Source organism: Babylonia areolata, chromosome 20 (genome assembly GCF_041734735.1).
Source record: "Babylonia areolata isolate BAREFJ2019XMU chromosome 20, ASM4173473v1, whole genome shotgun sequence".
NCBI lineage: Eukaryota > Metazoa > Mollusca > Gastropoda > Neogastropoda > Buccinidae > Babylonia > Babylonia areolata.
The window spans coordinates 31,790,339-31,805,338 of NC_134895.1; the positions used below are offsets into that span (position 1 = coordinate 31,790,339).

The 15,000-nt window shown below is 44.7% G+C and overlaps 1 protein-coding gene across 7 annotated transcripts in view; it reads left to right on the forward strand.

Annotated features, from left to right (window-relative positions):
• LOC143295404 (axotactin-like) overlaps nucleotides 1–15,000 on the forward strand; it is a 348,925-nt gene that overhangs the window by 85,025 nt on the left and 248,900 nt on the right. For all 7 annotated transcript variants that reach the window (XM_076607083.1, XM_076607080.1, XM_076607084.1 and 4 more), the window contains exons 3-4: nucleotides 7,081–7,254; nucleotides 14,553–14,822. In XM_076607083.1, coding sequence (XP_076463198.1) covers nucleotides 7,081–7,254; nucleotides 14,553–14,822 — 444 coding nt within the window. The remainder of the gene's footprint in view (nucleotides 1–7,080; nucleotides 7,255–14,552; nucleotides 14,823–15,000) is intronic.

A 15,000-nucleotide genomic window follows, 5' to 3' on the forward strand; every position in this document is an offset into this window, starting at 1 on the left:
GGCAAAAAAATGTTATGGGTTTTATGAAATACATAAGATGATCTAATGGTTACATTTCATCACTGACTGAATCAGTAATTACACATAATCCGTAATAATCCACGATCCAGGATTTCATGAAATGTCTGGTTACACATGTTCGCTTTAACATTACATATACCAAGGTTGGCGCACATAACTGATCTTCGTTGCGCTGCGTTTGCTTAGCGTTAAGAATTCTTAAAACTAAGCAAGATTTGCGCTCCAGAAAGAAGAGAGGAGTTAGGAAAAGAGCGAAAAGGGCAAGAAGGGGGAGACAGCAAGGCAGGTGACAAAACAAGGACACAAAGGACGAGATAGAAAAAGGTTGAAGACAAATTCTTTGAAGAAACCTCAACGGAAACCAAGCTTAGCGCTGCTAAGATACAGATATCTTTAACGCTAGCAAACATGGCACTGCTAAAACATTAATTATCTTTAACGCTAGCAAACTTAGCACTGCTAAGACATTAAGTATCTTTAACGCTAGCAAACCTAGCACTGCTAAGACATTTAGTATCTTTAACGCTAGCCATCCTAGCGCTGCTAAGACATTAAGTATCTTTAACGCTAGCAAACCTAGCACTGCTAAGACATTTAGTATCTTTAACGCTAGCCATCCTAGCGCTGCTATGACATTAAGTATCTTTAACGCTAGCAAACCTAGCACTGTTAAGATCTTTAACGCTAGCAAACCTAGCACTGCTAAGACATTGAGTATCTTTAACGCTAGCAAACCTAGCGCTGCTAAGACATTGAGTATCTTTAACGCTAGCAAACCTAGCGCTAACAAACCTAGCGCTGTTAAGACATTAGTTATCTTTAACGCTAGCAAACCTAGCGCTGTAAAGACATTACGAATCCTGCTGAACGCTAGCACACTTAGCGTTGTTAAGATCACTCTTGCAATCTAGCACAGGTGTATCTATGTGACCAGTTCGCCCTCTGTTACTGGTTGATTTTGTTCCTGCGGGTGATTCTCTTCACATATGTCTCGGCAGCGTGTCATATGTCTTTCCGTAAAGGTTTTGTTTATAAAAGACAAAGCAACGTTTCGACTATGGAAGACGTACATTTGTCGAAGTTGCAGTTGGTTCAACGCTCTCTCTCTCTCTCTCTCTCTCTCTCTCTGTGTGTGTGTGTGTGTGTGTGTGTGTGTGTGTCTGTCAGTCTGTCTCTCTTTGTCTCTCTCTCTCTTTCTCTCTCTATATCTCTATCACCCCTAAATCAGTCTTGCTCTATCTCCCCACCCCCACCCCCACCCCCCACCCCCGCCATCTTTCTCTCTCTCTTAAATTCTCTGAAAAGTTTCGTCTCAAATAAATTAAAAGCAAACACTGTTCCCCGCCTGTCACAAGAGCTGTTTAGCTAATGACATTACATACATCACGGTGTCGCCTCTCTCTTTGTCATTCAATCTCTTTTTCTGTGTATCTGTGTCTCTCTGTGTCTGTCTGTCTGTCTGTCTCTTTCTCCCTCCCGCTCTTTCTCTGTCGGCAACGTGCCGCTGCTTCTCTTCAGCTAAATGTTAATTTGGATTGAAGCAACATAATTGTGTTTAGAAAGGGTGGTCATCTTTCTGTAAGGGAAAGATGGACATATAACAGATTGACAGTGCCCGGAGTAATGTATATATTTTGGTTTGTATTTTTCAGCTCATTTAATCTTTACTTTTGCCTGTAAAAACTTGACAAACAGTGCTAAAAGTGGATTGATATATGTCATGAAGAAGTTATGGTTGTTGAATAACCAGTCACTAAAACTGTTCTTGAAAATATTTGGTGCACACATTCAGCATGACATAGAATGCGGTGCAGAATTATGGGGTCTTGACGCTGCTGCCATGTATTACGAAATTGCGAAAAGGTTCATTTGCATGCTTTGAAAAATATATCTCGGGGTGTCCCCACAAACACGTAATGATTTTATCTGAGGCTAAACAGATACCCAATATATCTACAGTCTGCCACAAAATGCATTCATTACTGGCGAAAGTTAACACAGATTGATACTCATAGACTACCATATAAAGTTAACACAGATTGATACTCATAGACTACCATATAAAGTTAACACAGATTGATACTCATAGACTACCATATAAAGTTAACACAGATTGATACTCATAGACTACCATATAAAGTTAACACAGATTGATACTCATAGACTACCATATAAAGTTAACACAGATTGATACTCATAGACTACCATATAAGGCATACAGAATGTTATCAGATTCGGATGGCAGAGGTATTAAAAAAATTGGGTTTCGAATGCCAGGGTGAAGCTATGTGAAAATGGATTTGGTTTTGTATGGCCTCGCCAAGGTGTTGGGGATACTAAAGCTTTTATTTGTTTGTTTCGTATAACATGTTATATGATTTAGATCTTAGAGGGAAAAGAAATTGGGTTTCAAATATACGAACATATGAATTAGGATTTGGGTATGTATGGGTATTTCAAGAGGATGGCTAAGAGACTATGTTTTTGAAAACTTTTCGTCAACGTTTGATAGACTGTAGGTGGCAAAATTGGGAGGAGCATGTACATTCGAGTGATAGATTTGATTTGTACAGATCGTATACTTCTACACACTTTGTGAAGAACTATCTTATATCTAACATGGACCGCCATTTACGATTTATTTTGACTGGATTTAGATTTGGTATTTCCGGAATTAATACAATCAGTATCGTTATAAAAATGAATGTAATTCATTAACACTGTCTCCTTTGTGCAGGGAAACAACTGAAGACAAAGTTCATTTTGTGTCCTGCCCTGAACGATCTCCGTTCGAAACATATTCCAAAGAAGTATTATGAATATCCATGTTTGTTTAGATTATGTTTATTGATGGCATCTACTGATGATAATACTATTCGAAACTTTGCATGGTATCTGTATAGAGCTTTTAAGCTCAGAGACACAGTACTGTCTTTGTTTGTTTCTTGTTTCTTTATTAAGCTGTGAAATCAATTGCATCAACACTGACAGTGATGATGACATTTACAAATTTTGTCATTGCCCCGTGTTCGTGTGGGGCTGTGGCATTGAATGAATAAATTATCTCAGTCTCAGTCTCTCTCTCTCTCTCTCTCTCTCTCTCTCTCTCTCTCTCTCTCTCTCTCTCTCTCTCTCGGCATTGTTGTTGGATTACAACATCAGTTGATTATCATGAAACAAGACTTGACTGTTAATTTAGAGAGAGAGAGCATCAAATTTAGACTGAAACAAGTGAAAACACACCATTTCTGTATGGAACTGTGTAAGGGTTGTGAGTTAATGCCCCTGAAGGTGCACAGAAGCGTTGCTTGTGGATCAGGAGACAATAGAAACTCAGTTCTGAGGAGAACAATGTGCTAGTTAAAAACTCCTTGATATCATAAAGGGTTTTTTTTCCTCAAGGCCTGACTAAACGCGTTGGGTTACGCTGCTTGGTCAGGCATCTGCTCGGCAGATGTGGTGCAGCGTATATGGATTTGACCGAACGCAGTGACGCTTCCTTGAGCTACTGATACTGATACTGATAAAGCGTTTAAAAGGCTAAGTGCCTTCGTAACGACATGAACATTCTATGTATTTGAAGGCGACTTTCATGTTTATCCCCCATCTAAGAGGCTATGGCCTTTATGAATAAAACATCTTCAGTCAAAAAAAAAATCAGTACATGTGTGTGTGTGTGTGTGTGTGTGTGTGTGTGTGTGTGTGTGTCTGTGTCTGTGTCTCACCCTCTCTCTTTCTCCTGGTTCTACTCATCCTTTCTATAGTTCGTTCAAAGTCTCTCTCTCCCATTTTCTTCGTCCGTCTACCTGTCTGTCACTTGTGCACATACACACAATGTCCTTATGTTTCTGCCTCTCTGTCTCTGTCTCTGTCTCTCTCTCTCTCTCTCTCTGCTTCTGCTTCTCCTGTACCGTTTATTTGATCGGTTGCAGAATTACTTTTTTGTTTCTTTCTCTGTATCTTCGGCCCCTCCCCCCCCCCCCCCCCCCCCAGCCTCCCTTCTTTCTCTCTCTGTCTCTTTCTCATTACCTCACACTCCCCGCTCTCTATCGTCCAATCGCTTTTGCAGGTGTTTTTTGCTTCTTTTTTTTTTTTTTCAAACGTAAAGGCAAATTGGTTTTCGAAATATAATATGTTTACAATATACAGATTATATCAAAAGGGCAGTAAGAAAAAAGAAGAAAAAAAACGCCATTGTTGTTTCTTCAATTTCTCCAGTCTGCATGAAAGAAGAATTGAAAAAAAAAAAACTCTGAAAAAAAAAAAAAAAAAAAAAAAGCAAACGTGAAGAAAAGCGGAATTGAATTCAATTTTTTTTAAAAAGGAGGAAACTCACCAGCAGTTAAAAAAGGATTTTTTTAAAACTAAACAGAAAAGCCGACGGACAGCCGGGAATGAAGAGCGTGCTCTGTCGTTAACTTTTGTATTTTGGTTTGTTTTACCGCTTTTATTTTCCGCTTCTTGAAAATCGACGACCCCCAAAAATAAACAATCGATATGGAGAGTGGTGTCACGTTGCGAGTCTCTCTTTTGTCTGTCTCAGACTACAGTCTCTCGGGGTTTTTTGTTTTGTTTGTTTGTTTGTTGTTTTGTTGTTGTTGTTGTTGTTGTTGTTTTTACATTGTCTGTCTATATTTGTGTCTTATCTTTCTGTTCGTCTCACCTTTCGTGTCTGTGTATTTGTCCGTCTGTCTGTCCATGTCTCTCTCTCTCTCTCTCCATCCATTTGTGTACTTGTGTCTGATATATTCTTGTCTGTCTGTCTGCCTGCCTGTCTGCCTGTCCATCTGTCTGTCTGTCTTTCTGTGCATCTCATCTTGATGTCAGCCTGTCTGTGTCCCTGTCTTTCACAGTGTCAGCCTGTTTGTGTCCCTTTCACAGTGTCAACCTGTCTGTGTCCCTGTCTTTCACAGTGTCAGCTTGTTTGTGTCCCTTTCACAGTGTCAACCTGTCTGTGTCCCTGTCTTTCACAGTGTCAGCCTGTCTGTGTCCCTGTCTTTCACAGTGTCAACCTGTGTCCCTGTCTTTCACAGTGTCAACCTGTGTCCCTGTCTTTCACAGTGTCAGCCTGTCTGTGTCCCTGTCTTTCACAGTGTCAGCCTGTCTGTGTCCCTGTCTTTCACAGTGTCAACCTGTCTGTGTCCCTGTCTTTCACAGTGTCAGCCTGTCTGTGTCCCTGTCTTTCACAGTGTCAACCTGTGTCCCTGTCTTTCACAGTGTCAACCTGTCTGTGTCCCTGTCTTTCACAGTGTCAGCCTGTCTGTGTCCCTGTCTTTCACAGTGTCAACCTGTGTCCCTGTCTTTCACAGTGTCAACCTGTCTGTGTAGCCTGCATGTTGGGCTTTTGCGAGGGCCAGGCATCTGCTTCTTGTTGTTGTTGTTGTTTTAACAACACGTCTATGTTGATCAGTCCGCACGCTCTGACACCACCTTCAACCTTGAAGTTGAAACTTGTATCGTTCGTTTATTTATTTATAGTCTGTTCATCTAAGATGATGGTATTATACTGAAAATAAATGATATTATTATTATTATTTGGATTATTATCATTTCTATCATAATGATGATTGTTATTATTAATTAGAAATCGACATTTCTGTATATTCGAATGAAAAAGGGGGCGGTTGAGGTGGAAGGGGAGGGGGTGTGGGGGGTGGCAAGGGGGAGGGGACTAAGAAAGGAAGAGAGACAGACAGACAGACAGGCAGACAGCCAGAGAGAGAGAACAGAATGTGGAAAAGATAGAGTACAAAATCTAAAATGGAGAGGGTGAGTGTCAGTGATTGGAGAAAGAAAAAAACATAATAGTGGAAGGGCGTGTGTGAGAGGCGGGACGGAGGAAGCGGGATTAGGACCCCAAAAAAAATTATCAATAATCAAATATTGTATGCATTACTTCTGTAGATTATTATTTGAAAAGAGAAACTTGTCTCACCAACCAGTTCTCCTCTGCACTCAAGGCGTGACCTGCGTGTTGTGTTTATTTGTAGGTCAGGCTTCGACCCCCTTTCAATGTGATGTTGTTGCTGTTGTAAAACAGATACTTATGGTCAGCGTATCAGGGATCAGCCCTTTGAAACATGATAATGAAAATGAAACATGCATCACCAACCAGCTCTTTCCTTTCCCCACTGCCGTATCAGCAAGTTGGGTTTATGCGAAAGCCAGTATCCGCTCATTTAAAAAAAAAAAATAATAAAATAACGGATGTAGTATAACGCACACGGATCCGTTCGCACGCTCTGACACCTTCTTCAAACTGACACTGAAACTGAATCACCAGCCAGCTCTCTCCTTCACTGAAAGCCTTTCCAACACGTTGGATTTTTGCAGCTGCCAGACGCTTGCTCCATGTGTTGTTGTTGTTTTTTTATAATTACAAACGTAGTGTAACAACGTGGTGTAACAGACGTGGTGAGCATATAGAGGTCAGTCCGTAAGCTTCGGGTGTAACAGACGTGATGTAACAGACGTGCTGTAGCGTATAGAGATCAATCCGCAAACTTCGGATGTAACGGACGTGGTGTAATGTATGGAGATCAATCCGCAAGCTTCGGATGTAACGGACGTGGTTTAATGTATGGCGGTCAATCCGCAAGCTTCGGATGTGACGGACGTGGTTTAATGTATGGAGATCAATCCGCAAGCTTCGGATGTAACGGACGTGGTGTAATGTATGGAGATCAATCCGCAAGCTTCGGATGTAACGGACGTGGTTTGATGTATGGAGATCAATCCGCAAGCTTCGGATGTGACGGACGTGGTTTAATGTATGGAGATCAATCCGCAAGCTTCGGATGTAACGGACGTGGTTTGATGTATGGAGATCAATCCGCAAGCTTCAGATGTAACGGACGTGGTGTAATGTATGGAGATCAATCCGCAAGCTTCGGATGTGAAGGGCGTGGTGTAACAGACGTTGTGAAGCGTTGAGAGATTAGTCAGCAAACTTCGGGTGTAACAGACGTTGTGTAGCGTATAGACAACAGTCAGCACACTTTGAATTGACATTGCATGTATCTTGTATCACTAACGAATTCGGTCCTTGCCATGTTCCAGCCCTGAACGACGACCAGTGGCACACGCTGTCCCTGACGCTGAACCAGACGAGCGGCGAGTTGAGCGTGACCCTGGACACCAACTCCGTGACCCAGTTCCTCAAGGCCTTCCTCTGGGGCAACGCCAGGGACGTCCTCGACTGGTCCCGCGTCCCCACCTCCGTGCGACTGGGGGGTAGGTTGCTAGCTTTTGTCTTGTTGGAGATGGTGAAGTTCTTTGTCTTGTCTTGTCTTGTCCTGATTTGCCTTGTCTTGTCTTGTCTTGCCTTGTCTTGTCTTGTCCTGTCCCGTCCTGTCTGGCCATGTCATGTCTTGCTTTGTCTTGTCCTGTCCTTACCTTGCCTTGTCTTGCCTTGTCTTGTCTTGTCTTGCCATGTCTTGTCTTGTCTTGTCCCGTCCTGTCTGGCCTTGTCATGTCTTACCTTGTCTTGTCTTGTCTTGTCCTGTCCTTACCTTGCCTTGTCTTGTCAAATTTTCAGTTGTCTGTTGGGTTGGCTTGTAGAGTGAGGTTGTGTAGCTTTGTGTCTTGGCAGTTTTTTTCTGGTCAATGTTTTTATTCTTTTTCTTTTCTTTTTTTAAATTCTGTTTTGATGTATTTTTCTTATTTCTTGATTCATCTTATATTAGTATTGTTTTATGTTTCATACATACGTATGGTTCGCTCTCAGCGTATGGCCAGCGCCTTGGCTGTATGCATTGGGTGATACAGTATTTCGTTCCCCCTCCCTCCTTTTTTTTTTTTTTTCTTCAAGGTGTGTGTGGTGTAATGTACATGGAACAGTCCCGTTCCGAATATGAGGCGTTAAAACAATAAGTATTAAATCTATTGTGTGTTTTTTTTTCTCGGTTCTAGCAGATGTTGTTGATATTCTTATTTTCTCAGAGTGTTTGGTCAGTTTGAATGACGTGTTTGTCGTTCAGCTCCGCTTGGCTGACAGAAGGTGTGGTCACATGAAGGTGATGGAAGCAGGCATTGACCGTACAGGCGTTAAATCTGGCTCAGGTTTTGCTGTCGGTGTGTTTTTATCCCCTTAGGCGCTCAGCTCAGACCATGCACTGATTTTAACCGTTTCGCGGTCATGACACAATCCTTTTAACACACTCATCCACACACAGGTTAAAAAACGAACCAATGGTAAATGAATAAACACATATTACATAAATGCATGTAACAAAGCAAGTAAGTGAATGCTTATAATGACTGATCGATTGATTGAAACTAAGTCCACACCCAGACTAGACCCAACAGTCTCCATGACTTGGATGATGAAAATTTAATCCCCGATTTTTTTTTTCTTTTGATCCACTCGCGTAATCACGAGATGTTTCCCAGGGCAATTAAGCATTAATTCTTTTCCCAGACAAAGAAAAAAAAACCATGGAAGAAAAATCACTCATGAAATGCATTGACAGGTGGAATCGGCGCGCTTATCGAGTGCAGTACCATCACGTGGTTTCCGTGAGCTGCCATTCCTTTAATTAACATTTAATTAACTGGACAGCGGTTCCACCACTCCGGACGTGCCTCTCACCCAGTTGACGTTAAAAGCAATCAGACTGGCTGGTCAACAAAAAATCTGGAGTTCCCTCTGTTTAGAAAATGTTGGGCGTGCATCACCTTTCATTACAGGCACAGGCAGATAGGCAGACAGACCGAAACCTGTTCTCCTCCCTTTATAGAGAGGGAGTTTCCTTTTTTTCTCAAGTTTTAACACACACACACACACACACACACACACACACACACACACACACACACACACACACACAGACACTCACACACACACACACACACACACACACACATATATATATATATATATATGGAGAGAGAGAGAGATGTATATATATATATATATATATGTGTGTGTGTGTGTGTATATATATATATATATATATCTCTGTGTGTGTGTGTGTATGTGTGTGTGTGTGTGTGTATTATTTTAAGATATACATACATTCAAGACCTGATCAGCGCGTTGGGTTAGGCGAAGGTCAGTCTGTTCCTTATTTTAGCAGAAGCGGTGTAGCGTATATGGATCTGTCCGCGCGCTGTGACAGCTCTTTGAAACTGAAACTGATGCAGTACAGCACACTACAACACACTACAACATAATACAACACAATGCAATACAACCAGCTGCTTCATCTCGCACCAGACATTGACTCTGTCCAGGAGTCCTTTCAACCAGGAAGTAGGCTGAGTGTTCAAAGTCACATATAGGGGGGGAAAAGAAAGTTATAGCAATAATACGCACGAGGAACTGCAGTTGCTCAAACCGAAGTTCAGTCAAGAAAGGGGGTGGGGAGGGGGGGGGTGGATGTGGGGGAGAGGGGCGAGAAGGAGAAGATTGAAGTAAGTTTTAAAACTGTAAAGCACTTAACGTTTTAACGTAATATCACCGGAACTGAACCAGTCGAGGATACAGTGCCCCCCCCCCCTCCCATCCCTGCCCCTCTCCACCCCCCTACTTCTCCTCATTCTTTTTTGTGTTCTTTTTTTTAAATCTTTATTTTTCCTCTTCTGTTATTTTACTCTTTTTTTTCTCTCTCTTTTTGTCTTCTCGTTTTTTCTTTCTTTCTTCGTCGCCACCTCATGCCTATTGTTTTTGTTCTTGTATTTCTACCTTCTTCTTCGTCTTCTTTTTTTTTCATTCCTTTTCTTCTTCCTGTCTTCTTCTCGTTCCTTCTTTTTTTCTGATTCTTTCTTTCTGCCTTATTTTACTTTCTTTCTTTCTTTTTTTTTCTTTTCATTCCGCCTCCTCCTTCTTCCTTCCAGAGTTCATGGGCTTTTAACTCTCACGTGCTCTCTCAGCCTGTACGGGTCAGAGTATAATAAATGCCCATTTGTGTCAGCCCCAGTCCCACCTTGTCCTCCCCTCCCTCTCCCCCTCCCCCCCCCCCCCTCCCCCGTTTCCTGCAAGGAAGCCCAGTCAGTGTGCCGTGAGGGTGAACACCAGAAGCACTCGCGTTTCACCGACTCTGCCCAGCACAGCCATAAACACTGGAATCCTGAGTGGTGTCATCCCGATAGGCCTATATACCCGATTCGCCTTTCACTGAATCGTTGGTCCCGATTCGCCTGTGTTCTCAGATGCTGTGTGTGTGTGTGTGTGTGTGTGTGTGTGTGTGTGTGTGTGTGTGTGAGAGAGAGAGAGAGAGAGAGAGAGAGAGAGAGAGAGAGAGAGAGGCTTAATAGGCGAAACAGGAACGGCGGGTGGACGAAACAGGACAAATAGTCAAACTCTCAAGATGCCACCGAGAGTGGAAGAATAGGCGAGTCGAAGAATAGGCGAAACGGGAATAGGCGAAACGGGAATAGGCGAAACGGGAATAGGCGAATCTCACCTGCTCCTCTCCAACGAATTTACCTTTTAATCCACACAGTTATTGTTCAGACAGCCTCAACTTCTTCGATTCGGACTAATGGTTCTTCAAGGGTTGAACTAGGTCCAGGACTGAGTTGTATAGGCGATCTTAAGAGTGCTTAGTGCTTAGTGCTTAGCCTCGAGCCGTTTCCTGTCCATGGAATTCAGCCGGAGACCCACGAATATTCTTAACGTGGAGCAAACTGACAGTAAGATGGCTAATGAAAGTGCAAACCCAGCCAAGCACACCAGTCAAACAGGTGTCGCAGTATGAGTTGTCACTTCGGGATTTTCAAATGAGCTTGCAACTGTGAAGGCCAGTGGAGTTGAGTGTAACGACCTAATCGCTGACGCCCTAAAAGTCCAGTTATTCGGTGGAGGTTCCGCTGTGAAGGGAAGAAGTAGGACTGAAAGTTCCCCCAGGACAATACAAACACTTGGCGAACATTTGTCACGACGTTTAATAGGAAGTGTTTTAAAACTTCAGCTGAGTGTCTGACAAATGAAACATTATAACATCACCTGAGCATGTTGAGAACAGACTCTCTCTCTCACACACACACACATGCACACGTACACACACGCACGTACGCGCACTCACGCACGCATTCAAACACACACACGCGCACACACACACACACACACATACACACACACACACTAACACTAACACTAACACACATTAACACACACAGTGGTCGCCTGGGCTATAATAACAAAACACACACACACACACACACACACACACACACACTCGCACACACACACACACACACACACACACACACACACACACACACACACTCGCACACACACTAACACACACACTAACACTCACTATTGTCCCTTTCTATCTCATGAATAGCTACATACACATACACATACACACATATACGTATACACAGACATACACAAAATTTGTCCCTTTGTCCATGTTTCATGAAGTCAGGTGGCCCCAAACAACCCCACCCCATAACTGTGGCCACGGGCCAACACATAGGACAGCCTTCCCCCACCATTTACAGTCACCACTCAATTTGCATATTAATAACTAACGGCTGGACCAGCAAACCTGTCTGAATTAGCAGATAGATTTATAGGAGTCTAGGAGAGGGGTGGTGGTGGTGGGGGGGGGGGGGGTGAACGACACTGGGGACCACTGAAGAATGGCTTCACCCACACAAAGCTGAACGGTGGGTCTTTCTGTCTCATCTCTGCTATCCCCCAGTGTAGCTGTCCAAAAGTACCCCCCAGTTGTCGTTTGTTTACCCCGGGGGTCAACTCTGGTTAGCCCAAATTAACCCGGGGTCAAAGCCTGGAATGACACCCGGGAATGACGTTCAATCAGGTAGAACTGACACCCCGCCACCCGACCCACTTGTCGGATGTTAGCCCTGTTCGTACTTGGTATGGTTGACGTTCTTGGTATGGTTGACGTTCTTGGCCAGCTAGAAGTGATCCCCGGGCCGTGTTGCACGAGACGGTCCTTGCAGCGCTGTTTGCTTAGATTTAGGAATGTTCTTACTATGTATATGGAATTTACCTTGGAGTTAGAGACATTCTCAACGACAAACGAGCTTTTTCCTGCTACGTTCGCTCATATTGCCCTCCCCTGGAGGTAAATTCGGTCCAGTTGGAATCATTACAGACAACACCCGTAAAGTTGTAATTGACGGAGAGGGGGGAGGGGGGTGTCAATAAAAGACTAACCCTGAAGGACACTCACTCCAACCCCCCACCCTCACCCCCATCCCCGAACGCCCTGTGTTAACCCGTAGAAAGGAGATTAGTTCCAATCAGAGGGTTGGTGGGTCGATTTTGACCAGCAACAAATATAACTCAGAGGTCATTCGTGACCAGCCCAGAATGGCCCCTGGGTAAAATCCAGCCTGGGTGGGGTTGAGGCTGTTGTACCAGCTTTCTCCCTGCAGCCAAGAATGAGTGATGGGACCAGGACGGCGGGTGTCTGGGTGGATGTTGGGTACTTAAGCTGATAGGATTAGCTGATTCCATTAGGGGGAGGGGGGGAGGAGGGACCGGCATAGCAACAGCTGGCCGCCGACAGGTGTTCCTCCAGTCTCATGTGTGTGTATGGAGGGCGGGGGGGTTGTGTGTGTGTGTGTGTCCCGTGGGGGTCTGACAGGGGTATCCAATACCAAAAGTTCCGCAGCGTCCGGCCAAATCCTCCTTTCCATGACATCCCCATTCCCTGACCTTCCCCTGGCTTAAGTGTTGGCCCTAACTGACAGGTTTTACTGTACAGTGTGCCTTTTGACAGTCAGTGTAGTGGCACGTGGGAATAGAGCATGTATGTTACCCTCTTCTTATCTGCCTGTCACATATCTCATTTCCCCCTTCCATCACACACTAGGGCATTGAAGTTGTGGTTGTGGAGGCGATAAAAGTAATGGTTGTTGCAGCGATAGTCAGTGGTAGGACAGCAGTTGAAAGGAGCAGCATTTTAGCAAATAGCGGTAACATCAGTAACTGGCAGCATTTGTAGTGGTCGTAGTAGTCGCAGTGGCAGCAATAGCAGTAGACGCTGGTGCGGCAGCAGGGCAAGCAGTAGTAGAAGTAGCAGCAACAGCCAGTAGTAATTGTAGTCGTGCCGCAGTAATAGCGTCAACAACACGTGACAGCTGCAGCACTAAAAGTCACAGTCGTAGTTGTTGTTGTTGAAGCAGCAGCAGAAGTTGTAGTAATTGAAATTGTGCAGCAGTAACAGTAGCACCAGCAATAACAGCAGTAGTAGTCACAGTAGCAGCAGTAGTACCAGCTGTAGCAGCCGTAGTAACTGTAGGCGTGCAGCAGTAATAGGTGCAACAACAACAGCAGCAGTAGCAGTAGTCGTAGTAGTAGTGGTGGCCTATTGCTCCCTACGCCTTCACCCCCATCAGCCGTTAGCCCCACTCCAGGCCCTTTCCCTACACCCCTACCCTCTTTTTTTCAGTTTGTAAGTAAATACCCCAAATAAAACCACTCGACCTCTCCACTTCGCCCCCTCTTTTCCCCGCTCTTCACCCCTCCCATCTACCACCACCATTCACCCCCCCCTGTTCTTCCACTCCCTTTCCCCAACCCCTGCTTCCCCACCACCAGCGCCCCACAATTAAAAGGCAATTATCAACAGTTTTTTTCCCCCTCGAGACGGAATGAGTAGTGTTCACTACAAGGCGTGGACGTTCACTCCGTCAGTCACACAGAGGAGTGGAGGGGAAGAAATGTGGATATTGCCAATTAAAAATCATTTAAACAACCCCCCTCCCCTCCGCACCCCACCCCCCGCCCCGGCCCAACCTTCTCCTCTGAACACCACTATCCAAGAACATGGTCTGAATGGAAAGAATGTTTTTTATCATGCATTCACACACGAGTGTGTGTGTGTGTGTGTGTGTGTGTGGTTGAGTTTGTTGGTCAGTGAGAGTGAGTTTGGAATTATTCATGCGTACGTGTATGAGTTAGCTCACGGACAAAATAATGTTTTGCATGCAGCACGTGTTACTTGACCTACACAGTTTTCCCTGGTTGTTCATGATTTTAACTCACTGGATGTTGTTCAACCAGCCGTGAAGCTTTCATTTTTGTACCCCAGCTTGAAGCTGTCGTGCATCGAATTTTTTTTTTTGCAAAATCATAACCACATGTTTTAATGACATGAATAGACTTTTGTTGTTATTGGCTTACTTAACTTCACTCACGCACACACACACACACACACACACACACACACACACACAAGTTCACCAACACAACACAATCTCCATCCTATCGCACCCCCACGCGTTGATTTTAATGGAAGTGAGTTGATTCATGTTTGTAACTTTTTATTTCCTACCCCCCCTCCCCCCACACACACACCTACCCCCCCCCCCACACACACACACACACACCTACCCCCCCTCACACACACACACACACGAACCACACACACACACACACACACACACACACACACACACACACACACACACACACCCGCCCCAATATTCCTTGTGACCATCGTACACTGGATAACAAATACATATTCTGTTCATTCTATTCTGTTCTATTCTATTCTATTTCAGTACCAAATAACCCTCATTATTCATTCCACCCCCCCATCCAGGACCCAAAGAAGCCAGCTCTCCAGACCACACCTCCTTCGTGGGCTGCCTGAAGGACCTGCAGTTCTCCACCGACCCCTCCGCCACCCCTTTGCTGCCCGTGCCCGTGGGCCGGAGGGAGGGGGTGAGGGCGGGCTGTGTGGACAGGTGTGAGGGAGGAGGGGGGGCAGACACCCGGTGCCAGAACCAGGGCCGCTGCGTCAACCTGTACACCCGCTTCCACTGCGACTGCTTCGGCACCGACTTTGAAGGCCAGAGCTGCGAGACGCAAGGTAAGAAATAGGGGGTGGGGGTGGGGGTGGGGTGGGGTGGGGGGGCGTGTTTGTGTCTTGTGGGGTGGTGGGTGGGGGGGGATATGGAGGGGTGTGGGTGGGTGGGTGGTGTTTGTGTGGGTATGTGTGTGTGTGTGTGTGTGTATGTGTGTAGGTGAATGTTTGTGTCTGTGCGCGC